General features: G+C 50.0%; 1 protein-coding gene across 1 annotated transcript in view; it reads right to left on the reverse strand.

Moving 5' to 3' along the window:
• Positions 1 to 26,055, reverse strand: part of Adamts17 (ADAM metallopeptidase with thrombospondin type 1 motif 17) — a 141,165-nt gene that overhangs the window by 94,736 nt on the left and 20,374 nt on the right. Inside the window, exons 4-7 of the mRNA XM_048369046.1 lie at positions 18,021 to 18,193; positions 10,595 to 10,678; positions 9,912 to 10,069; positions 8,150 to 8,193 (exon numbers count right to left, since the gene is read on the reverse strand). Of these exons, the coding sequence (XP_048225003.1) occupies positions 8,150 to 8,193; positions 9,912 to 10,069; positions 10,595 to 10,678; positions 18,021 to 18,193 (459 nt within the window). The remainder of the gene's footprint in view (positions 1 to 8,149; positions 8,194 to 9,911; positions 10,070 to 10,594; positions 10,679 to 18,020; positions 18,194 to 26,055) is intronic.

Genomic DNA, 26,055 nt, shown 5'->3' on the forward strand with positions numbered 1-26,055 from the left:
GGGTGGGCAGTGGTGGTCAGTTCTGCCTTCTCAGGAGGCCGGAAGCAGAGCAAGATGCCAGGACACAGCCAGAGAGAGGATCACAGTGATTCCTGTCCTGCCCACAGCTGTGGATTACATGGCGGGCAAGTCAAAATCAAGCTAGTGTGGGGGTGTCTACCCTTCCTGCACCCCTCAGATTACGCTGAAGACCTGTCAAGCTAAGTCTGTGAGTGTAAGAGAGGTGTCTACGCTGCCCAAGGCCTGTGGGTTACAATGCAAATGTGTCAAATGCAGAGACCAAGATGTTTTGAGTGCAGATTACCTACCTAGCCTAAGAAGCACAACCCCAGGGAGGGAGGGAGAGGGGAGGGGTGTCTCTGTGGGGAGGGCTACAGGGTGACAATTGCCCCTTGTGCAGCTGGCCATTTGTCACTATTAACAGTAACCGCTGACCAGGGTAGAGGAACCAAGATACAGACAAGGTTACTCCACCATAAATCCCTCAAGAATTCACACTTTCAGAGGGGGCAAAATCAACTCAAAAGGGGTTTGAGAGGGAGAACACTGGCCCTTGTGAAGGGGAAAGCATTCTCTTTTCTTCCAAGGTCTCCATTCTTCCTCCTCAGACACCCCCCCCCCCAAAGGCCACTATTCCCCACACCCTCTGATCTGCCCTAACCTCCTCCTGGAGCTCAATTTCCAAAGCCTTCGAGACACAGAACATGCTTTGTCCACAGTGACATTCTGGAAAGTTCCAGGGAGAGCCCGAGGAGCCACCCCAGGGCTCCCCACAAGGAGCTAAGGAGGTTTGCAACTGGTCAAAACAATGTCAGGAAACCAACTTCATCAGCAAAGTCCACCAGGACAGCAGAGCCCTGGGAAGCAGTGGGGCCCTGAGGTTTGGGGGGCTGGGAAGTGGGAAGTGGTTCTTCTTACCCCATTGTAGGGAGACTCCACCAGCCAGTGCAGGCCGTGGGGAGCTCAACCCCCACAGCTGGATCTTCACAGAGAACACAGGGCACTGTGGAAACACCAGGCTGACGAACGAAGGCAGGAAACTCTGACCACCATGCTCAGAGTTCTCATAGAACTTGGGTTATCAGCTCCTGTGTATTTTCCATGCAGACAGCTCAGCTGGGAGAACCCTCTGCCAAGTGTGGCTGAGCTGCCCTGTCTGCCTGGCGGTCTGGGCAGGAGATTGCTCATTAGTCCTCTTCATCATCCCCTTCCCCCTGTGAAGCTGCCCTTGCCCTCCAGCTCTTCCCATCAAAGCTTGAGGGGAGAAAAGCTGTGGGGTCAAAGGCTCAGGGAGAGAAGTGGGTGGTTCTTGGCCACAGAGCCCCATGACAGGCGTCTTCGTCCAATCAGCCTGTGTGGTAGTAAGGCCGAAGCTGGCTGATCTGAGCTCCAAGCTTAGTAGGGGACAATGGCAATTATGAACTTGACTTTGAAGACCCCAGCATGGAAGCTCACCATCTCTTCGCAATGAAGAGCCCGTGTATTTGAAGTCCTGCCCAGCCCAACAGTGCCAGGCTGGGATACAAAAGATGGTTTCAGGCTACACAACTCTCCTAAAGATCTCCCCCACACACAGTGCTGATGGAAGCGATGGCTGCCCGCCAAGCTTCCCAGGCCCCTGCCCCCATCCCCTTGTTTCTGTTCTGCCCTGAAATGTGACTCTTCTCTTGCAAACTTCAGCTTCATGACGCTCTGCTAACGTTCTGGTCTGGGGGGGGGGGGGGGGGGGTACTTGGGGACAGGGCGGGGGGGGGGGGGTGGGGAGTCACTTATTCAATTGGCTTTTGGTCTGATAGGCAAGGCAGCCTGGACTATCTTCACATGTGCTAGTTTCACGTGTGCAGAGGGGCTCAAATGAAAGTGACCAGGCCTCAGTCTCCTGGCCTGCTGTCTCCTAGTCGACCCTGAGTAGATCACACAGATGCATCAAGGCCCCAGAGTTGAAGCTGCCATACTCCCTAGGCAGAACCAAGCCCAAAGCTCCCTCTGCTCAGCCACGAGCAAATGCTTGCTTGGAAGAGCAGGTAGGAAAGGCAAGGAGAATTGCCTTGAGGTGGTGGAATGCTGGGCTCCAGGGAGCAGGTGACTCTGATCTCTGCAGACAGGTCAACACAACTTCCTTGACCAACATGAGATGGTTGCACCAAGTGATCCAAAAAAACCAACGCAAGGAAAAGGTGGCAATGCCAGGCTCCCTCCCAGACTCAGGCAGACAGGCTGGCAGCACATCAATCAGCTCCAATTCACTCTGCTCCACATCCAACCATCCAGCCCAGGCTGAAGTTCTAGATGCTTTCTGGCCAAGCCTGCACAAGCATAACCAAAGTCAGGTACTTGGGGATAACCAGAGCTTCTTGTTAACTAAAAGCAGTTGAAGAGCCCAGATACATCCCAAAAGATACCCACAGGGTGCCCAGCCATCCTTGAGGGTCACTTTCTTCATGGTATCTTCAAAATAACCTCTAAATGCCATAAAGCCCACCAGACAAGTGTCCAACGCTCACGGCCTGCTAAACACTAGCAGATCTGCATGTGTAACTTTCTCCAGATGTTGGTGCACAATTGGAGAAGAAAGCAATCCATGCCAGGGACGCCCAAGAGCCAATGCCAAACCCACAAGAGGGAGGGATCTGAGGTCAGCGGTGGCCCTAGAGGAGACCAAAGGAGTGGAGGAACCAGGGTGACATTGTAATGGTTCACAAAGCACCAGCTGGTGGGTCACAAAGCTCCAGATAGACAGTCTAGCCGTGCAAGGGACATCTCGATCACATCTATCACGGGTGTGGTCACTAGGTGAGGACCAGAGCCACTGCTAACACTGTTTTCAGGTTCAAAATGAGGAAGGACTGAATTTTGAATGCAAGCTTTTATTGCTCTAGTGATGGCGCCTCGTGGGCAATAATAGTACTTGGAAGAATGATAATTTACCAAAATAGACTTGCACGCCCACACGTGCACAAGTGCATGCACGGAAATCTGTCTTTGTAGGAGAAGCAAAGGCCATTGTTTATAGCACAACCCCCAGACGCAGGTGTTCTGGCTGCCTGGGGACCCAATTAGGAAGCCATCACTCTGTCTCCCGGCAGGCAGGGGACAAGAATGATCCATGAGGGAGGAAGCCGAGAGATTAGTAACACTGCAAGGTCGGCCTTGGAAGGCAGCCACACAATTTTCCCAGTGTTGAAAACTCTCTTGGCACCAAAAACAATTGTGAAGGTGGAAAACCCTTCCTATCAAGAGTGCACACAGAGCCCACACATCTTAAAAGGCAAGTAACCCAAACCAGTCTTTAAATAAAATCCTTCCATGGGGGCAGTTTGAGTACTTTGTTTCTAACTATGATGGGCTTCATTAGTTCCAGGATTGTGTTCTATTAGGGCCTATGTCATTTAAGTTTTGAACTGAAGCCATTGGTCAAAGACAGTGAATTCTCAAAGGCACATTGCTTCTCATCAGATAATCCAATGGCAGGTTTCATTGAAGTTTCAGGGTATAACGCCTCTTGGCAATGACCCTTGTGGCTAATTCTCATCGCTTTAAAAACATTTCCCAGTGTGTCTGTCCAGCTTTCTGGAACTCAGTCACTGGAGACTTGATCAACAGTAATGGCTTTCTTAGGAATGGCTTGCATCTGCCATGCGCTCGTTGAGTTGGGAAAGGAGTTAATGCTGGTGATCTTTGCTCCTCTCTCCACTGACTAGACCTGCAATACAGCCATTTTCATGAAGGTGACAGTAGTCAATCTCTCTCTCTCTCTCTCTTTTTTTTTTTAACCAGGCCTGGGGCTTGGACTCAGGGCCTGAGCACTGTCCCTGGCTTCTTCCCGCTCAAGGCTAGCACTCTGCCACCTGAGCCACAGCGCCACTTCTGGCCATTTTTCTATATATGTGGTGCTGGGGAATTGAACCCAGGGCTTCATGTATGGGAGGCAAGCACTCTTGCCACTAGGCCATATTCCCAGCCCCAGTAGTCAATCTCTAATTGGGGATTAAGAAGGTCTCTTGCTGGGCACTGGTGGTTCATGCCTGTAATCCTAGCTATGAGGGAGGCTGAGATCTGAGAATCGTGGTTCAAAGGCAGCCAGAGTAGAGAAGTCTGTGAAATTGTTATCTCCAATTAACCACCAAAAAGCTGGAAATGGAGGTGTGGCTCAAGTGGTAGAGTACTAGACTTTAGCAGAAAAGCTAAGGGACACCACCTAGACCCTGAGTTCAAACCTCAGTACTCTCTCTCTCTCTCTCTCTCACACACACACACACACACACACACACACACACACACACACACCCTCTGCCATAGGCAAGATGCCAAGGACTTCACATGATTTCACATTGCCTCTACTCAGGAGGGCAGGGCAGGTGAAGGTCACGAGCCCCAGGTCATACACTGGTAAGGAACCTATCTGTCCCTAGGAGGTGACTTCTTTAACTCCTTTTTCCTTGTCCCAATCACCCCTGAATTCTTAGCTCTTCCTAAGTCTTACACACACACACACACACAGAGGGTGTGTAACACTGGATGTGCAAGAACACGATTCCCTGGTCCAACACAGTGACTCTCTTAACGCATTCCTCTTCCAAGATGAAAACCTCTTGGGGTTGTGACTTTATCTCACAACTTATGTTTATTTTGGCAGCGGGAGCCCTGCGGCAAGGCTGCAGTGGGCCGGCCCCTGGGACTTCCCTGGCCGCTCCTCTGCTGCTGTCTCTCTGGGAACCTTTCCACTTAATCAGAGACTGAGCCAAGGTGGGGAGGGACGGGCCATCTCACAGCTCCTGAACCCTGCCCTCCCTCCCCCCCCCACTCCCCACCCCACCGCCAGGCACAGCTGTTTAGGCCTGTTTTATTTCGTTACCAAGGGGTACAGGAGACAATAGAAAAGATCTGGAATATTTGGAAGCCAAACAAGACGAAAGAAAAGAGGCAGGAAGTTGAGGGAGGAAGCATTATGTTCCATTGGTTTTTGAGAAAAATCTCATAATAATGAAGCAAATTATTGAAATGCCAAGGGGTGGGAAAAAAAAAAAAAAAGAGGAAAGAGCCGTGGGCCGTACATTTGTGATGGGAGTCCTCGCTGCTTTGAGACCTCAAGTATCCAGATCATTTTATGGATACTTGGACTTTCAGCGCTCATACAATCACAAACAAAACTCCAATCCTAGTGTCTCGGTGTACTCTTCTCCCCATTCCTGCAGCATCCAACGATTCACATACTGTGCCTACTAAATCCTTGAACGGCCTTAGCCAGTCAGTCAGAGCAGAAAGAGCTCCAAGCATGGTTCACTAGAAGTTTAGATGGGGCCGACCTAGAATAGCACATGTCACCTCGATTGCCATTCCACTGTGCCGAAAGCTGTCATGTGGTTATTGCCGGGAAGCCTGGGAAATGTAATCACCCAGGGAGGAAAAAAATGACAGTGGATATCAGCTGATAGTCCTTACCCTGATATCTACTCTCCGCGTGCATTAGTGTCAGGCCCTAAACTGTGACTTGGCCCTTCCCCAACTAGCACATGCTAGAACCTTCCCCAGCATGACTCAGCCTTTCCCCAGCATGACTCAGCCTTTCCCCAACCATGACTCAGCCTTTCCCCAACCATGACTCAGCTCTTCCTTAGCCATGACTCAGCCCTTCCCCAACCATGACTCAGCTCTTCCCCAACCATGACTCAGCCCATCCCCAACCATGACTCAGCCTTTCCCCAGCATGACTCAGCCTTTCCCCAACCATGACTCAGCTCTTCCCTAGCCATGACTCAACCCTTCCCCAACCATGACTCAGCCCTTCCCCAACCATGACTCAGCCTTTCCCCAGCATGACTCAGCCTTTCCCCAACCATGATTCAGCCTTTCCCCAACCATGACTCAACTCTTCCCTAGCCATGACTCAGCCCTTCCCCAACCATGACCCAGCCTTTCCCCAACCATGACTCAGCTCTTCCCTAGCCATGACTCAACCCTTCCCCAACCATGACTCAACTCTTCCCTAGCCATGACTCAGCCCTTCCCCAACCATGACTCAGCTTTTCCCCAACCATGACTCAACTCTTCCCTAGCCATGACTCAGCCTTTCCCCAGCCTGACTCAGTCCTTCCTCAACCATGACTCAGCCTTTCCCTAGGCATGATTCAGCCTTTTCCCAACCATAGCTCAGCCTTTCCCCAGCCAGGTCTCAGCCTTTCCTCAACCATGACTCAGTCCTTCCCCAGCCATGACTCAGCCCTTCCCCAGTCGTGACTGGGCCTTTCTCCAGCACGACTCAGCCCTTCCCCAACCACAAGAGTAGTCGGGAATTTCTGATCCCCATCATCTCTCCCAGCAATTCCAAAGGCTGCTGGAACTGAAGCCCTAGATGATAGATCCAGATCTGGTCTCTGCTCAACAGAGCAGAACGGGCTGCCCTGACATAACCTTCTCGTTCTTTCTGAAGCACTCCAACTCTTAATTTCACCAGGAAGAGCTGAGGGTTCTTCAGTTTACTGAACCCACAGAGACCCCAGGAGCCTGACAGGCTATCTGAGGCGCTCAGGCCACCAGTGTTCTTCCCCAAGCTGCAGCTCTGACTCCAGGTCACCCGCCCCTGACCTGTGCTTCATTTCCAGCAGCACAATGGCTTCAGTGTGACTGACCCCAGGCCTTTCCACTTCAAGTCCAACACTTCAACAGTCACTGGGAAAATCAGCTTGTGGCTAGCCTAAAGTAGTCATTTTAATGCCAAACACAGATGAAGACTGCTCACAGGCCCAAAACATTAAGAGAAATTTCAGTAATTCTCAGCTCCCACATGAGCCAATCTAGACCTGGACTAGTACCAAAGCAACAGAGCCTAGCAACTACAAGAGAGACCTGCAATGCATCCCTGTTGCCAGGGGCCTGACCTTCAGAACCTTAGAGGACTAATCCAGTGGCAGCCCCACTCCTTACAATGCTCTCCCCTCTCCTCCTTCCGCACTCTGGGAGCCCAACTTCCTCCTCCATCCCACAGAGACTCCTCCTCTTCTCCTCCCTGCCCTGCCCAGACCTTATCCCAGAGGGCTCCCCACTCCTCCTTCCAAAGAAGGGGAGATCTCCTCCTCTGGGGATTATTCTCCAGTCCCAATGTCTGGTACACTGAAGAATATATATCTTGTTTTCCCAGTAAATTTATTAGCTGAGAAATCCAAGCTGGACTTATGGGATGCAATGCCCAAAAATCAACAGGAGGCTACTTTGCTAGTAAGTCTTTGAAGTAGATGATCTATTTTTTTTTTTTTGTAAGTACAATAAGGTAGGGCTGGCCAAAGTCGGCATCCTCGTGGCTAGACGCATGCATGTTAGATTTTTCAATTGAAAGATTTCATAAAACCTTTTAAGAAAGCACAGAATTTGGCCAATGACAGAAGCACAAATACCAAAGTAACAACAGGCAAGCGGGATGAGTTTGCCAGAGACCAGTGGCTGCCTGATTTGATACAACTATTATGCCATTAAATGTTCTAAAGGTTTGAGCTATGACAGGCACAGTTGGAAATGTCCTTAGTATTTTTTCTAGTAACCAAGTACTCTCTTCCCTAAAAGTGGTTTCCTCCAGACTTAGGAGAGATCAAGAGCAGGGCAAGAGAAAATAAAGAAAGGAAGGGAGAGTTGGGAGGTAGGGAAGGGAGGAGAAAAGGGAGGAAAGGGTTCTTGGTGTCACAATCAGTGCTTTTAGGTGAGAATGTGACCAGTCTGGTGCCAGGTTTGTAGAGGTGTGGGCATTGTAGCTATCTGGTTGTCTTAGGCCACTCAGTATAGAACATCTGCACACAACAACACAGCGCACTGAGTTTCTGTCTTGTAACAACAGCTGTAGCACTCAGCAAGAATCCTCTTTGCCTGTTGACAAAGACACTTGGAATCAAATGCATCCCCTACTGCAGATACTCTGGGGGAAAGCCTGGTGCCTCTACCTCCTTGCTTCACTTTTCATATCTTCCCTAACCCTTTATCTAAAAGCCTCTATCAGAAGCAACTTCAAAACTTTTCAGGAAAAAAAAAATAACAAAAACAAGTCAAATAGAGTCAAACATGTCATTTCCCAAAGAGGCAACAGAAAACACTGAACTAGTTCAGAGATAGATCCTTCAGGATCTGTCAGCCCTTTGGGGCATTACTTGAACTTTAAACTTACCAACGGTGTCACAAGGTTCATCTTTATGAACGCAGAAATCTGTCCTACAATCAAAATGAAAAAGTCATAGTCAGGCAGGAAGGACTCCAAAAAATAAAAAAGAGAAAAGAAATAACACCTTAGTTTACCATGGTTAGTTATCGGCACTGTTTTAGCTGTCATAGGTCTTAGTAATGCACCACAAGTAACGATGTTTGCCAACAGTAACTCAGCCATTGCTGAGGGGCAAGAGCTCCACTTACATCTCAACTAGTCCATAATCTAACTGGGAGGGGGAGGCCACACTTCCCACAGCTGAAAAAGAAATTGTGGAGTATGTTTGTCAATGCACTGATCAAAGACAATTAGCAGCCAACACTATCACCCTGTAGTGGCTTCTCCAACCAGCTGTGCTACAACGGGCAGTGTCTCCTTTCAAGTATATTTGTGACCAAGAAGTAAATCACCTATGAGAACATGACAACAAAAAGTCCTTTCTCAAAGTCATTTTCTTAGCTGACACTGGTGGCTCATGCCTGTGATCATAGTTAAGGAGGCTGAATTCTGAGGATCATGGTTTGAAGCCAGCCTGGCAAGGAAAGTCCATGAGACTCTTTTCGCCAAAATTGGAGCTGTGGCTCAAGTGGGAGCCTTGAGAGAAAAAAAAAAAAAAGCTAAGGGGCAGCGTCCAGGCCCTGAGTTCAAGCCCAAGTACCAAAAAAAAAAAAAAAAGGTAAAATATATAGGATGTATATATGGTATCAATCGATGTAGCATACACAGTTAGTAGCATTAAGCACTGTCATGCAACCACTCCCCCAACCATCCCTAAAGCTCCTTCATCTTCCAAACTAAAACTCAGCTCCCTGTTCCCCTCCCCTGGCCCCCAGTGCCCACTCTCCTGCTCTCTGTCTATGAACGTGACCACTCTACATGCCTTGGATTAAGTAGCATCATTCAAGTATTGTCCTTTTGTGAATGGCGTATTTCACTCCAAGTTCACCCATGTTGTAGGCTAAGTTTAAAATGCCTGCTGCTACCAGATAATACTATTGTACTGTGTGGGTAGATTTTGTTTACTTTCTCCTGTGAATGGCCACATGGAAGCTTTCATCTTTTGGTTAGGAATAATAATGACTATATAAGTACAAATAAGATTAGAGATGTACAAATGTCCCCTCACATCCCTGCTTGTTCGATGGCTGGATCACATGAGCTCTTGATGATTTTTTTTTTTTGGGGTGTGTGTGTGTGTGTGTGTGTGTGTGTGTGTGTGTGTGTGTGTGTGTGTGTTTACTGGGGTTTGAACTGAAGCACTCAAGACTCTGGCTTGGCTTTTTTGCTCAAGGCTGACACTCTATCATTGAGCCACACTTTCATTTTCAGCTTTTCAGTGATTAATTGGAGCTTAAGAGTCTTGGGAATTTGTCTGCCCAGGCTGGTTTCAAACCACAATCCTTGGATCCCAGCCTCCTGAGCAGCTAAGATTACATGCATGAGCCACTGGCATACCACTAGTATTTTCTTTAATGCAGGGAAAGAGATGAATTCCTTGAAAATTGGTGGCCTAGAATGTCCCTACTTTTCTAAGGTTAATAATAGGACTAATAGCAGTGAATACTATATTCTAAGCAGTAGGATGAGTTCTCACATGCCACAGCTCATTTAACTCTCAGCCCACTGGGCTAAGAACTATTGAAGCCCCGCAAGTAGGCAAAGGCTTTGTTTCCGAGCTGGAATTTCTAACAGCACTCTCTGAAAAGTTAACTGTCCATATATTTACCTCGTGACAAACACAGCAGCATCCACAGGGGGCGTGTCATCCTTCCCTCCTGGGACCTGGTTGTTGCCCAAGTACCGTGCGCCTCCATATTCCTCATTCTGCCAGTGACAGAAGCTCTCCAGGGACCGCTCACCATGGTGCCCAATGTTCAGCTTGGCCTGAGAAACACAGAGAGGGGTGGTGAGGGACGCAGACAACTGGGAGAAGCCCCACTTCCCAGCCAGACCATGGTATGGGAAGATGGAGATGGCTTCTCGCCGACAGCATTCGGTGAGTTGTGGCCTCACTACATTATTGAGGACCAGTCTGTCAACAGAGCAATGGACCAAACCCAGCCAGGTTTCCTCAGTCTCCTGCTGCGGGGACCTTGGACCCTCTCCCTCGGCCACAAAACAGGGCAGGGTCCAGGAAGGAAGCCATGATTTCAAAGCCCTCCTTGAGCTCTGCACGCAGGGGAGTTAGACACAAATCTTCAAGGGCAGAGGGCATGTGCCTGAGCTCAAGGCTCCCTGGAGATTCCCAACACCCCCCTTCCCCCCGCCCCCGCCCCACACCATGGTTCCAGAACTCTCTGCTCTGCTCTCACACACTCAGGATAGGCCAAGCCACAGCGGGGAACTGCGCAGACAGCCCTTCACAGAAGCCTTGGAGAGCTTTCTGTGTACCCGGAATGGTGGACTTACAGGACGCTGCCGTAGCAGAACGAGCTTGGTAACTTGAATGTTAATTTTGATTCCGAGACTCTGGTGCTGAAACATATTGTAAACCTATGGGGAGAGAGAGAGAGAGAGAGAGAGACAATTAAACAAAAAACACTGTAGTATCTTAGATGGATATTTGGAACAGAGAAATGATACTAGGTAAAAAAAAAAAAAAAAAGTAAGGATATCCGAATAAACTGTGGACAGGATCAGATAAACATTGACCCACCAACTGTAATAATGTTAAAATGCTAAGAATAGGGGAAAGTATATGAGATTTCTCCATCTATCGGCTCCAATTTTTTTTTTTCTGGAAATCTAAAACTGTTCTGAAACACTATTAACAAAAACAGCACATTAAAATTGGTATTAAAATGTGGCTTGAGCTCTTGTACTGGAAATACTAAAAAATAGTAATTTTACATAGTTAATTTTCAGTACCCATGGGGAAGGTCTTATTGGAACAACAGTGAAAAAAAAAAAAAAAAGCAACCACACACATGAGAAATATAACCCAGTTTTATTTTAAAGTTTTTGAGATCAAAGAACTCTTAAAACTACCCCCAAAACAGAAAGTACGTGACTGAAAAGTCTAGAATCATGGAAACTTTGGAATTAAGTTCTTGCTTCCTTCTCCCTCCCCATCCTGCTCTTCCTCTTACCCCTCTCCCCCCAAAAAAGGTAAAGTGAAAAGCTAGTTAATTGGTCTTTTAAGCCACCTGTGTAAGGCAGGTGATTTTTTTGGGGGGGGGGGTGGGGAGAAGAAATTGATCTTAGGAGGAGAGAGACAGCGATTATGTGACCATCACCACCATCCTCACTGGAGAAAAAGGTCGGGACGGGGGTGGGGGGGTGGGGGGCAAAAACATCTAAGTTGTCAAAAACTCAGAGTCAACAATGAGCTGATTCAAACCTGGGTTTGTCTAGCCCAAACACTGACCTCCCCTTCATTCCCTGAAGTCCTTCCTCATTCTAATGAAAAATTGCCACCAAGATAAATCACAGTCACAGCAAAGCATGTCCTTCTCAGTTGTGCCCTATGACAGTGCGGTTATGAGCATCGCTTGGGGAAGGCCAAATCCCAGGGTGGTGGTAGGGGAGGTGGTGGGACCATTCAGAAGAGACCTAGAGGAGGCAGCTCACTCACTCATTTCTTGGCTCATGACATAATTGCTTTCTTCAATGCTTTGCTCTTGCCATACCATCTGATGCCTGCACTGGGGTCCAAAGCAATGCATCTGTCTGATCTTGGCCTTGAACTTCCAAAAGTTGTAACTCAATAGACTTTCTCTTTATAAGCTACTTGCTTTGGGTACTTTGTGACAGTAACACAAAACTAATAGATGTCCCTTGTTGGCAGAATTTACCGCTAGTAAGCCCTCAACATCAAGAAGTCTTAGGGAAGATGTCCAAGGGGGAGAGAAAAAAAGAGAACTCAAATAGGGTAGAACATGAGCAATGAAAGCCCACTGGATTGAGGATCAGGGTCCTGACAGCCGTTCTGAGATCCTGTTCTGCAATACAGAGAACGCAGCGCTCAGAGAGGTTCATTGGGAAGTTGCTCAGGGGGTAGTGACAGGACATGGAGACCTCTGGAAGGTCCTACTTGAGGTTTACTCAGATATAATCCACAAGGGAGAATTTTCCACCCAGGGCATTAAACTTTCTCCTGTTGGTACTATGCTCCCAGTATCAACACAACAGCAGGAACAGGAAAGGCCACTTCAGGCTGGGGGTCCAGGGCCCGCTCCCAGTGAAGATGGAAAAGGACTCTGAGCAGCCAGCCTGCAGGACAGACACAGACTTGAAACTTCTCTGTAACAACTAAGTGGCTGGAGTACAGCTTGCATTTCCCTCATTGAAAACTGCAAGTTGGGCTGGGAGTATGGCCTGGCGGCAAGAGTGCTTGCCTCCCACACATGAAGCTCTCAGTTCGATTCCCCAGCACCACATATATGGAAAACAGCCAGAGGGGGCGCTGTGGCTCAAGTGGCAGAGTGCTAGCCTTGAGCGGGAAGAAGCCAGGGACGGTGCTCAGGCCCTGAGTCCAAGGCCCAGGACTGCCCCCCCCCCAAAAAAAAAAGAAAAGAAAAAAAAAGAAAACTGCAAGTCCATCTTTATGGGAGTTAATATTCTCATCCTCAAAAAAAAAAAATGGAACACATCACTTGATCTGATCTCACTTTCTTATCCCCAGAATTTCCTGTCCTCAACAGTTATATATGATTCTTTTAAAATACTGGACTAACTTATTTATGGCCAATTCTGAAGTCATGGTTTTCTTATCTACCTCCTACCCCGGCAGAAGATGGGAACACACATAGATTTGATTTGATTTTGCTTGCTTTGATATTTCTAGAACCACCCAATGGCTCTAATTCAAATATGCAACATGACGAGTGGGCCCAAACTGGCAAATTCTACTTCCAAACTCAAAAATGCAAAATAATGAAAAGGCTAGGAGGGAGAAAATTCAAGCTACACAAGGGTTTGGGGAGAAAGCTAGACTGTGTGGCAGGGCTGCCAACAGCAGAGGGCCCTGGGTGCAAATCCCAACACCTGCAAAAATAAGAAATAAAACAACAAAAAACTGCCTAGAATATTCACCCCCTTGAATACTAAAGCTGATAGATCATTGTAGAGTTAAAGAAATTACATCACAGCCAGGCACCTGGGGCTCACGCCTGTAATCCTAGTTACTCAGGAAACAGACCTGAGGATCACAGTTTGAGGTCAACCAGGTGGGGCAGAAAAAGTCTGAGAGAGACTCTTATCTTCGATTAACGAGCAAAAAGCTGCACGTAGAGGTATGGGTCATGTGGTAGAGTGCCAGCCTTGAGTAAAAAAAAAAAACAACTAAGGGACAGTGCCCAGGCCTTGAGTTCAAGTCCCAGAACTAGCATAAATAATGAATAAATAAATGCTACCCAGTGTTCTGTGTATGTGGTCACAGCTAAGGTTTTTAAAGCATCATCTCTCAATAAACACTGTCCGGCAAGCCTGCAGGACGGAACCTCCGGTCAGAGAGCGGGTCTCAGAGCCTGGCCCCACAGGGAAGCTGCTATGTGCCGCCCTCACCCTGACAAAGGGCGAGGCAGTGTGGGTGCACAGGGGGGCGCTGAGGCCCCTCCACCAGGCCAGGCCGGTCATACCATTTCTCACCACTGCCGTAAGGCACAAGAAGCAAGTCTCACGGCTGAGTGCCCCAAGTCCCCTGCCCCTTTCCCCGTGGGAAGTCATGCGCGAGAGACATTCTGGAAGCAGAAGCCACACACGGTGTTTCAGAGACACCTGGTTGGGCAAAGAACAGTACAGCAGGCATCCAGAAAGTTCTCTCCAGTATCCAGCTCTGGCTGCCTTCATCACATTTCCATGGCAACTCAAGTGCCGAGCAGGTAGACTGACTGCCAAATGCACACTGGTGCTCTAGGCTGGGAGATCTGGGGACACAAGGGGGGGTGGGGGTGGCAAGAGGACTGCAGACAGAGACCAGAGAAGGAGCAAAGTGGTGGGGACAGGAAGGGGGGAGCTGCTCACCTGGACAGGTAGGACTTTCTTAAGGACACCACTCACCTGTGTGACCCAGAGCCTGTCATGGGGTGGCCAGGAACCCCCAGGTTCCCCAACAGGAAGGGCTACATTCCTGTACAGGCACAGTGCCTGGGGGAAGGGGGGGGGTCCCTACACCATTGGAAATGCACACATCAGACCCTCTGGATAAACAAGTCTGGGGTAGCGACACCCACTGGAGTTGGGACCAGTATGTACCCTAAAATGCTGCACTACTTTCAGGGTTCACCAGAGACTTATTGTCTGTTTCATATGCTAATTGGATGGAATTGATGTCATTTTCCCTCTAAACAGCCTGCCTGGCACTTCTAGGGATTTCATTCCATGGCACGGTTGTCAAGGAAGCTGAGAACGACCCCAGTCTGTCCAGTGGTTATGTTTTCCAAGTGCACTGCCCAAACCCAGGCTTTCTGCTGTCTGCCACACCTGTCTCCATCTGCAATTTTCTCCTGTAACACATTCCTGCTGTGGCCAAGCACCAGGGGTTCTGTAATCCTCATTGCTCAGGAGGCTGCCATCTGCATGCAGATCAAGGTTCAAAACCAGCCTGGGCATGAAAGTACATGAGACTCTGATCTCCAATTAACCATTGAAAAGCTGGAAGTGGCACTGTGGCTCAAGTGGCAGAGTGCCAGCCATGCACGGAAAAGCTAAAGGAGAGTGGGCCAAGCCCTGAATTCAAGCCCCAGGACTGGCACAACATAAATAATAAAGACACCAGGAGCTATCTACTCCAGGACAGTGGCCATCTGCCTAGGGAGAGGAGAGAGAGCAAGGAGAGTCCACATGGGAGCTCTGGGCTGGAGTCTTCACCCCTGCCACACACACACACTGTCAATCTCCACCCCCCCCCCACACACACACACCTGACACAGCCACCATTTCCTTCCTTACAAAGTTCAAGTGAGAACAATCTAGCAGGGATGGGGGGCCGGGGGCACTGTGGCAGAGATGCAATGCAGCATCTTCAACTCAGGGACCTGCACCTAGAACATCCCTTTCTTTCCTTCCTCTCTTCTTCACGCATCCTGCCAGGCCCCTGGGCAAAGCCGGGCAAACCATGATGCTTGATGCTGATGTGGGACTTGTTATCAGGGTTGCCTCTCCCCATTGTGAGGGACAAGGCACGAGGCCTGTCTGGGTTGTACCCAGGGGAGCAGGAAGGCAGGAAGAGCGTACACACCCGGCCACTGGCACCAAGGGCCAGATATGTCAGAAAGATGGTGGTACCAGCCTGGCAAGGCTCCTTTCCCAGTGGAGGGGCTGGGAGCCAGGGCCACCTCCATCCTTAGGAGGGAGTCAGATGGCTTAGGTGCCCTGCTTACCCGTTCCTGGAGGTGAGTCTAATGCCAGGGCCACAATCCAGACCCCATTTCCTGGCTAGTGCCTCTTGGCTGTGCCATTGTTTCCTTGGATCACAGAAAACTCTGGAAGCCCCCAAAGCAGGAGAGAAATCTTTGCATTTCCTAACTCCAGAGTTGGGGATTGAAGGAGGGCAGGATAAGGGCAGAGTCTGGTCTTGTCATGGCTGCCAGTCACCTGGTTTTCCAGATCCTAAAGGGAAGGAGGTGTCACTGGGGGGTGGGGGGGTGAGGGAAATGGGGCCCAGGGGCCCTGATTGCATTCACATTTGGGCTTGGTTAGCCTAGAAATCCCAAGTATATGAAGCTGCGGGGCTGTGTCCTGGGCCCATGTCACTCACACAGCAGTAACCTCACACCCAGTGCACTGTGGATGGCCCAGGTCTGCCCCCAGCAGCTGGATCTGGAGGCCTTGAGCTCGCTCTTCTATCCTGCAGTCCCCACAGCCCACATGGAGTTGCAGGTGGGGGGGGCAATTCTGTGGACCATCTTTCCCCCTCCCCACTGTGATGAAAGGCCCTGTGTGCCCAGGTGAGTATTAAAGCAACTATCAAAGTCGAGGCTTTGCTGTATGACCCTCCCCAGCCCTTCTCTCTGCCCCCCCCCCCCCCCCGCTCTCCTGTGGGCTTCCTGTGGAGGGAACCTACTGTCCATCATCAGTCAGCTGCCAGGGAGACCTGGGTTTATACAAATGAAGAACACCAGAACCGTTCTGCGAAATCAGGGCCAGGCACCATTGTAAGTTAACCAAAAGCTGAGCTCAGCAGCTCACACCTGTAATCCCAGCTACTACAGAGGCAGATAGGGGAAGGATGGCAGTTTATGGCCACCCTAGGCAAAAGTTCACAAGACCCCCATCTCAGCTAGTAGCTAGGTACAGTGATGTGCAACTGTCACTCCAGTAAAGGGGAGGCTGAGATCTGAAGGATTGAAATTCCAGGTCAGCCCAGGCAAAATGTCTGTGAGGCCTCAACAGAAAGAGCTGGGCAGGTAGAGGCTCACCCCTGTCATCTCACATGCAATGGGAAACATAAACAAGAGGATCAAGGCCTAGTCCAGCCTAGTCAAACAGGAGAACCCTGTCTTAAACAGAACCCGGTCCAGCCAGGCACTGGTGGCTCATACCTGTAATCCTAGCTACTCAGGAGGCTGAGATCTGAGGACTGAGGTTCAAAGGCAGCCCAAGCAGGAAAGTCCCTGAGACTCTTATCTCCAATGAACCACCAGAAAATTGGAAATGGAGCTGTGGCTCAAAGAGGTAGAGCATTAGCCTTCAGCTGAAGAGCTCAGAGACAGCGCCCAGGTGCACAGTTCAAACCTCACAACCAAAAAAAAAAAAACCAGATCCACAAGGGCTGAAGGTACGGCTCAAGCAGTAGAGCTCTGATTTCAAACCCCAACACCACCCAAAGAAAAAAGTTATTAACAAAAGCTATTTCATTGTTTGGATGTATACCCCCAACAATCTGGAAGCCTTGATTCAAAACAGATATTTATATACCAATGTTCCTAGCACCATCTGTCCAACTAACTGTCTTGGTCTGTTTTGCACTGCTCTAACTGCACACCACAGCTTGGGTCATTTATAAAGAATACCAGTTGAACTAGCCCGGGAGCCTGAGAATACAGACCTAGCAACGGCCCAGCCTGGGCGAGGGCCATGACTATGTCGCATGGAGAGAGAGACACAGAGGCAGTCACTGGAATCTCTTCTAGTTTTGTTTTGTTTTGTTTTGTTTCATTGGAAATGGGGCTTGAATTCAGGGCCTGGGCGCTGTCCCTGCTCTTTTTGCTCAAGGCTAGAGCTCTACCACTTCGAGCCCAACACCACTTCCATCCAGCTTTCTGATGGTTAATTGGAATAAGGAGTCTCATGGACTTTCTTGCCCAAGCTGGCTTCCAACTGTGATCCTCCCATCTCAGCCTCCCAGTAGCTAGGATTACAGGTGTGAGCCACCCTGTGCCAGCTCTTCCAGTTCTTATAAAGCCACTAATACCATGACAGTGGCTCCACCTTCCTGGCTTCCTCTAATCTTTAGTCAACCTTCATCTTCCAAAAACTTCCACAGATGAACTTGTGGATTCAGTTTCAGCTCCTGAGTCCTGAAGGATCAACAAAGCAAGATGCCTGAAATATTACTCACTCTTGAAAAGGAAAGCAACACTGACACAGGCCACACCATGAGTAGACCTTGCGGACCGACCATATGGCAGCCAGCCACAACAAAAAAAACCCCACTACTGCTGGAGGTGTCCAAGCAGCCACATTCATGAGCAGGAAGTAGAACTGGTAGTTGCCATGGTAGCACTTCCTGTCTAGCCCAGCTTTGCCTCTGCACAAAGCTCAAAGCTGGGATACTGTAGGAGGGTTCCTGACTGGGCCCTGCCTGGACCCTGTTGACCCTTGCAGGTGTTTCCATGGGAACAAGGGCACGCTAGGGCTGTTTTCTGGGCGTTGGTACCCCGGTCCCACTCACCATGTTCATGACGGTGAGGATGAACCTCTGGGCAGCCTCGGGCCCGTGGTACTGCACCATGTCAGCGTCGGCCACCACCAGCGTCTCCACCGTGTGCTCGTGCGTGAGCCGGATGGCATTCCTCCGCTCCCGCCAGTCCCTCGACGGTGGCCTGCCCTTTCTGGGCTTCTTTTCTAGAAAATGATGGAGACGTTTGTGCAGTCTTGGTGCATTTCTCTAAACGTTCTGCAGGAGGCCTTCCTGGAGCCTCCTCAGGACAGCCAGCCACCGCACCCAGGGAAAGGGCAGGGAAGGCCAGACAGATGGGGCTCCCTGCCACTGTCCATTCTCCCAGCCGAGGAGGAGAGCAGGGCTGACACAGACGGCACCCCTCCAGAAGCACACAGCCAGCCAACTGGGAAGCTGGAGGGAAGAAGCCCCCCAGGGGGAGGGGGCTTCTCCCATCCCCCAAGACAACTGGGACAGGGGAGCCCCATTCCTGGGGAGGCTGACCACCCAGCAACTGTGCTTAGAGTCACCAGTGAGTAAACACTCATTGGCACACAGAAAAACAGGAAGAAAATAACAGTGGTTAAAAATAAAAAAAATATGGCACACATCCGGGCTAAGTTGTGAATTTGTTTTTTTCCTCCTCTTAGGAAGGGGGATTCAGAGTATGTGTATGTGTACACACCCACTGTCACGCAAGGATCAATTAGAACTACTGTAAGAATAGGGTCGCAAGGCAGGTGCCACTGGCTCATGTCTATAATTCTAGCTACTCAGGAGGCTGAGATCTGAGGATCACAGTTCACAGCCAGTCGGATCAGGAAAATCCAGGAGACTCTTTTATCTGAAATGAACTACCAGAAAACTGGTATCTCCAGTGAACCACCAGAAAACCAGTATTTCCAATGAACCACCAGGAAGCTGGAATTGGCGCTTGGGCTCAAAGTGGTAGACCACTAGCCTTGAATGCAAAAGAGCTCAGGGTCAGTGCCCAGGCCCTGAGTTCAAGCCCCAGGACTAGGAAGGAAGAAAGGAATAAAAGAAGGAGGAGAGAGAGAGAGGGGAAAAGGAGTTTTGAGCAAAGGATCCACGACTTACACCTGGAATCCTAGTGACTCAAGAGGCTGAGATCTGGAGGCTCATAGTTCAAAGCCAGCTCGGGCCAAAAATCTGTAAGACCAAAAAACCCAGTACAAAGCAGGGCTGGAGGTGTGGCTCAAGGAGTAGAGCTGAACAAGCAAGGCCAAGTATAAAACCTGGGTTTAAAATGCAGTATGGCAAAAGAAAGGAAGCAAAGAGGGAAAGGGAAGGAGGAAAGGGGGAAAAGAGAGGAAGGAAGAAAAAGAAGGGAGGAGGGAGGGAAAAAAGAGGGGAGGAGGAAGAAGATAAGTGAGGGCAGGAGGGAGGAAGGGAGGGACCGACAGACAGAGGGAGGGAGGGAGGAGGCAGGCATAACAGGTGGAGAAGGTCTATATCTTGCTTGGAATCTGGTTGTAAATCCTGACACTGGGGATGGGCATTAGACATCAGATGATTAAATTCAAGGGCAGACCTGACGGTACATGAAGTCTGCTGCTTCAATGATGAAGCTTGGGTGGCTTTCTGCACAGGTAAGAAATAGGAAAGCCAAAGGCTCTTCCCCAGGCTGGAAAGCCCAGTGTGAGATGCTCTCCCTGTGAGGGGCACCAGCTGCTGCCACCCGGGACATTCTGACCCCTCCGGCCTGTCCCAGTGGCTACACCAAGACTAGCCAGGGCACTGTAGTTGCTGCCCAGCGTGCCTGGCTACCAGGCCCCTCGCCTGCCTCAAATCAGAAGCCACAGACGCCATGGAACTCCTGCCAGGAGGGGGACAGCGCCAGCCCAGGCTTCATTTTGGGGGTTGTGGAGGTGTCACTTTACAGAAAGGTCTCCATCCTCTACATTGCTGCTTCTCCTCTGTCCCCACTTCTTAGACATTTGCGGTCACTACCCAACAGACGCCAGGCAAACGGGGTGTCTGTGACAAAAATAAGCGTCAATGTGGGCCATCCTTTTGGGGGTTTGTTTGCTTGTTGTTTTTTGGTGGTACTGGAGTTTGAGCTCAGGACCTTGTGCTGGCTAGGCAGGTGTTCTACCACTTGGACCACACTCCTATACCCTTCACCTTTTTCTTTTTCTTTGCCAGTCCTGGGGCTTGGACTCAGGGCCTGAGCACTGTCCCTGGCTTCTTTTTGCTCAAGGCTAGCACTCTGCCACTTGAGCCACAGCGCCACTTCTGGCCATTTTCTGTATATGTGGTGCTGGAGAATTGAACCCAGGGCTTCATGTATAGGAGGCAAGCACTCTTTACCACTAGGCCATATCCGCAGCCCCCCACTTCACCTTTTTCTTTCTTTCAAGCAGAGTCTTCCATTTTTGTCTGGAGCTGACCTGGAACCACAAGCCTCCTACCTATGCCTCCTGCACAGATGGGGTGACAGACATGCATCACCACGGTCGGCGTGTTTGTTGAAATGGGAGTTTTGCTAACTGTTTGCCTTGTCTGGCCTCTAACTGTGACCCTCCTGATCTCTACTTCCCAAGTAGCTGGGGTTGCAAGTGTCAGCACTGTACCCAGCTCACTCTGGACTTCTTGACAACCTATCCCTGCCCCACGCAGGAATACAGACTAACAGTACTGGAGGCTGAGGCCTGAGGCAGGCAGTGGAGGGTGAGCCAGTGGAGGGTGTTCGGGCCTGGGTCTCAAGTGTGCACACCATTCACTCACTCACACACTTAGAGCTTCAGGCCCAAAGAAACAACTTTCCGATACTTCCAGCATCAGAAACCTAGTGTCTAGAAACCCCACCTTCTACACCGAGAAGGGCAGCCGTCCAGGGTGCAGCAGCCTTCCCAGGGGAGGTGACGCTTTTGGCATTTGCATAAATCCAACATCTTTAAAAAATAATGGTCTTTTTTGGGGGGTGGGGTGGGGTGGGTAAGGGTAGAGGTTAGAGGATTTTTTTTTTCAAAAAGGGAAAAGCGTAAGTTTTGTTCTCCAAGTATGAATTCTTTAAATAACTTCCCCCAAGGCCAACTCATTTTTACAAAGGCATCTTTTTTTTTTTCATGCAGATTCCTTACAAAGAAAAGGTGGAAAATAAGGCTTTCTCTTTCTGTGCATGCTTTGGCCACAGAAGGCATCCAGACTCTAAGCAGAGTCCATGTTCCCTGCGGTGTCCCAGGGCAGAACAGAGCTGGCCCCAGGGACCTCTCCACCCGAGGTCAGAGCCCTGGGACACCGTGTGGCCCAGGACCACGGCCCGTGGGAGAACTTGGAAGATGTTCAGCCAACAAATATGTCCTGAGGACCCACATGAGCTGGACACAGCCACTCTAGTGACGTCACCCAGAGCAGACAACAGCCAAATGAGATGAATTGATGAAAAATTACAGGTGTGCTAAGGACTAGCAAGAAAAAAATAGACGAGAGGGCGAGAGAAGGGGTGACACTGTCCAAAAAGAAATGCACTTTTTACCTGACTTATATAACTATAACCCCTTTGTATATCACCTCTATGATAATTAAATGTAAATAAATAAACAGAGCAGACAGTGCTGGGAGAGGAGAGTGAGAACTGCACTTATAACTTATATGGGGGAGGGGGGGTGTCCTAATCAGCTTTGTACGGCTGCAGTGCAATGCCCGAGACAGCTGACATTCTAGAGAGAACAGGTTCCTTCAGCTCTCAGTTCAAATGCTGGCGCCCTCATCATCTCAGTTCTGCTGAGGGTGGCAGATGGTGGCATTATGATGGAGAGAACATGAATCAGTCACATCTCCAACCTCATCAGAGAAGGAAAGAGGCTGGCCTGGGGTTCTACAATCCCTTCTGAGGGCACTCCCCCCCATGGCCTCAAGACCTACCACTAGGCCCCACCTCAAAAGGTTCCAACACCCCCCCTACTCCAACAGCACCACCCTGTGGACCAAACCTCCAATTACAATGAATCCTGGGGTCACATAGATGCAACACTCAAGTGCTATCCACACCCAGGCAGGAGGGTTCAGGAGGCTTCCCAAGGGAAGGTCGACATGGTAAAGAGTTAACTGGGGGGCCAGGCACGGTGGTATACTCCTGTAATCCCAACAGTTGAGGTGGCAGAGGCAGGGGGATTGTGAGTTTGAGACTGGACAAGACTACAAGTAAGTTCAAGGCTGGCCTGAACTACAAAGCAAGACCCTCAGCACAAACCAGTCACAACAACAAGAAAAAGAGTTAAGCAGGGGGTATGGGAGAGAGAGGCTGGGTACAATGCTAGTGGTGGGAACAGCATGGACATAGGCCTCAGGGAGGACAGGGGAGCCAGGGAATATTCTAGAATCAGGAGGGTCATCTTTATTCTAGGGGTCAGGGCAAGGCTGCCTGGGTGCTGATTGTATCACTTAGAGCCTGGGCCTGGGCCTGGACAGAGACTGCAGGCCGGAAGAAGAGAATGAGTTCTGGAAGGACTTGAAAGGAGTCTAGAAACACCAAGAGTAAAGCGAGTAGAGGGGGCTGGCTGTGAGGGAGGCTCTTGGCTTTCCAGACACATGGTGACACCAACTGCTGAGTGACAGGAGCTGGCCAGGGGTAAAAAGGCACATTGTGGGGCTGGCCTAGGGGTGCTTCAAATGAGGGGGGGGGAGGGGAAGGGGGAGGGGAAGGGGGAGGGGCGGGCTCTCTTCCAAATTGACGAGCAGAGCATCACAGGACAGCAGGCAAAATTGTCGTGGGGACGGCTTGCGCGGACTGGCACCTGGCGTCTGAATGAGAGCACCTGAGGAAGGACGGGGGCCAGATCGGTGATGAGGGTGAAGCTCACTTTTGAGAGGTGACAAAATAGGGTGACCATGGAGACTTCTGGACAGGAGGGGACCGGGGTGCTGCTGGAAGGAGGTACAGGAGATGGCAGGGACGGAGATGGAAACCCACTCTCCCCTCCTATAGGGTGCTATTTGTAGATGCCACCGCAACCCCACAGGAAGAAAGGGGAAGACTGCCTCGCCCACCTCCTGCCTGCTGGGAAAAGACCAGTCACACACTGATCACTCTTGAACCCCAACTCCACACAAGCCCTGCGCTAGGTGCTGTCCCAGGGGAGGGAGGAAAACAAGCAAACTCTCAGTCCCCTATCCACACCCGGGACTGGACAAGTACACTGTGAACATGCGGCCCACGCGGCCCAGACGGCCCAGACGGGGCAGGGTCAGCTGGAGGGAAGGGACAGCAGGCGGAGTGGAAACAACAAAGCCACACCACCCCAGAAAGGAAATATGGACTTCTGGGACTGGTGGCTCACACCTGCCGTCCTAGCTACTCAGGAGGCTGAGATTGGATGGATCAAGATTTGAAGCCAGCCTTGGCAGACAAGTCTGTGAGGCCCCATGTCCAATTAACCAGCAAAAAGCAGGACCGGAGGCATAGTCCAAATGGTAGAACACTAGCTATGAGCAAAAAAGCTGAGCCATGACCACAGGGCCCTCAGTACTGGCACACACACACACACACACACACACACACACACACACACAAAATGGAAAATGGAAACTGCAAATGAGTAATACTGAGGAAGAGACAGTGAGACTGTTTTAATAGATGGTTTTGGCCTGGCCAGCTTAGGGGCCATACAAAGAGTCTCCTGGGTTTAAGATGGCCACCTTCTCCCCCTGGGCCTTCACAGGCCCTCCCCTTGGGTCTGAGTCCAAACCTTTCCTCATCAGCACACCAACCAAGGAGATTAAGGCCAACCCCCATGACGTCCATTCAACAATTCCAGAACAGTCCTAACTGCAAAGCTGGGTGCACTCTGAAGTACTGGGTGTTGTAAGGGCTTTAATGTGTAAATTTGGTGGAGAGGGAGGCACAATTGAGGCAAAACAGATCCTCATATTATTCCCAGCCTAAAAAAAGAAGGGCCGGGGACTCTTGCATGCCTCAAAAATCACCAAAGGGACAAGCATCTCCGAGCTCCATGCAGACATATTCAGAAACACAAAACCAAACCAAAAAAAGCCACCGCTTGAGAATGATCAAGTACCCTCAGCGCTAATATTTGTTTGGTTTTAGGCTAGTGCTGAGGCTTGAACACGGGGTCTGGGCACTGGCCATTAGCTTTATTCACTCAAGGCTAGCAATCTTACCACGTGGGCCACAGCTCCACTTGCGGCTTTTTCGTGGGTAATTGGAGATAGGAGTCTCTCAGGCTCTCCTGCCCAACTCCAACCCTCAGACCTCAGCCTCTCGAATAGCAAGGAGGACAGGTGTGAGCCGCAATGCCTGCCCTCACCACCGTGTTTAAACCCCATCTGTGGCTGGAAAGGCGAACCTTGGAGACCAGCGCTTGACAGTTTTATCTTCTAAATTGATGGCGGGGGAGGGGAGCGGGGAGGACATTCCACAAACACACAGCTTGGGGGAAGAAATTAATGAATGTGTTCAAGTTTCGACTGGAACAAGACAGGACACACAAAAGCCTGTAAAGAAATCTCTGTGTTTGCTGCACCTGGAATCCCCCATCAGGATTCTGGGTATTGTGGCTTTTTAACAGATCTCTTTTATCTTTGACAAGTCAGAAAGAAAGAAAAAAAAAAGCATGCAGACAGCTCAGAAATTCAATTCCTCCACCTTTGCGAGGGGCCCAGAACATTCTACAGCGCCAGCAACCCAGACTTTCATTGCTTTAACACAGAAGTAAACTGCCGCTGCTCCCAACCCCAGTCCTTCTAGTCCTTTCCCCAGCCCCCTGGCACCACTTACAAGCGGCCGTGCTGGGCCCTGCCCCCTCCCCCGCCCCCCAGCTGCCATCCCACATCAAGACAAGAGGTGACATTGTTGAATGAATAACTTAATGAGAGAATGAAATAAATGGACAAAGGAAAGAAGGAAACAATCGTTTAGTACCCTTCTTTTCAGAGGCCAGGATACAAAGCCTCTGGGACATCAGGAGTTCTCTTCCCTATGTGTCCAGTACCCACAACCTTCCACCATCAGACATCTTCCACCCCCTGAAGGCCTTTGGGGAGTCACAGAAACAAGCAGGACCTTTCCACAAAGCTGGGAGCCAGTGGCTCCCACTTGAAATCCTAGCTACTTAGGAAGCTGAGATCTGAAGGTCACGGCTCAAAGCCAGCCCACGCAGGAAAGTCCATGAGACTCTTATCTCCAATGAACCACCAGAAATCTGGAAGTGGCATTGTGGCTCAAAGTGGCAGAGCACTGGCCTTGAGCAAAAAAGCTCAGGGAAAATGCCCAGGCTCTGAGTTTAAGCCCCAGGACCCACAGAAAAGAAAAAGAAGAAGAAAGTAATTTCGTTTACGATGGCTAAGAGCAAAATTAAATACCTGGGAATAAACTTAACCAAAGAGGCAAAACGATCTTTAATTAAAAACAAACAAAACCAAAGCTGGGTACTGGTGGCTCATCCCTGTAATCCTACTGAGGAGGCTGAGATCTGAGGATTGTGGTTCAAAGCCAGCCCAAGCAGGAAAGATAATAAGATTCTTTTCTCTAATTAATCAGCCAGAAGTGGGTGTGTGGCTCAAGTGGTAAAGTGTCAGCCTTGAGTGAAAAAAGCCCTAAATTCAAGCCCCAGTACCAGAAGGAAAACAAAAACAATCAATGGATCACTGCTGAAAAAAGCTAAAAAGAAAGTCTTATGTCCTGCTTGGGTTCCAAAGCCCCTTGAGACACCACATCTCCCAACCCATATGACCTAAGACAGCTGGACCTGGGCAGTGCATCATGGGAGAACACGAGCCCAAGGCGTGCTCTTGGACGGCCATCTGACCTAAGCATCATCCCAGCTGTGGGAGGGGGCTCCAAGGGGATGCTGCAAGGGGCCCAGAAGCACTTTGATAGCACCTGTGGGCAAAGGCCCCTCCAGGTGTATGGGGGGGGGCCTAGGAAAAGAGGAAGGAATTGACGGGATTCTCCATGCCATCCCAGGGGCAGCTCTGCGCTAGCCTGACAATACAACGTCTCTTAGCTTTGGGAAATGATGCCACGCCAGCCATGCACATTCTATGACCATGCGCTGTGGACAAG

Source organism: Perognathus longimembris, chromosome 20 (assembly GCF_023159225.1).
Source record: "Perognathus longimembris pacificus isolate PPM17 chromosome 20, ASM2315922v1, whole genome shotgun sequence".
NCBI lineage: Eukaryota > Metazoa > Chordata > Mammalia > Rodentia > Heteromyidae > Perognathus > Perognathus longimembris.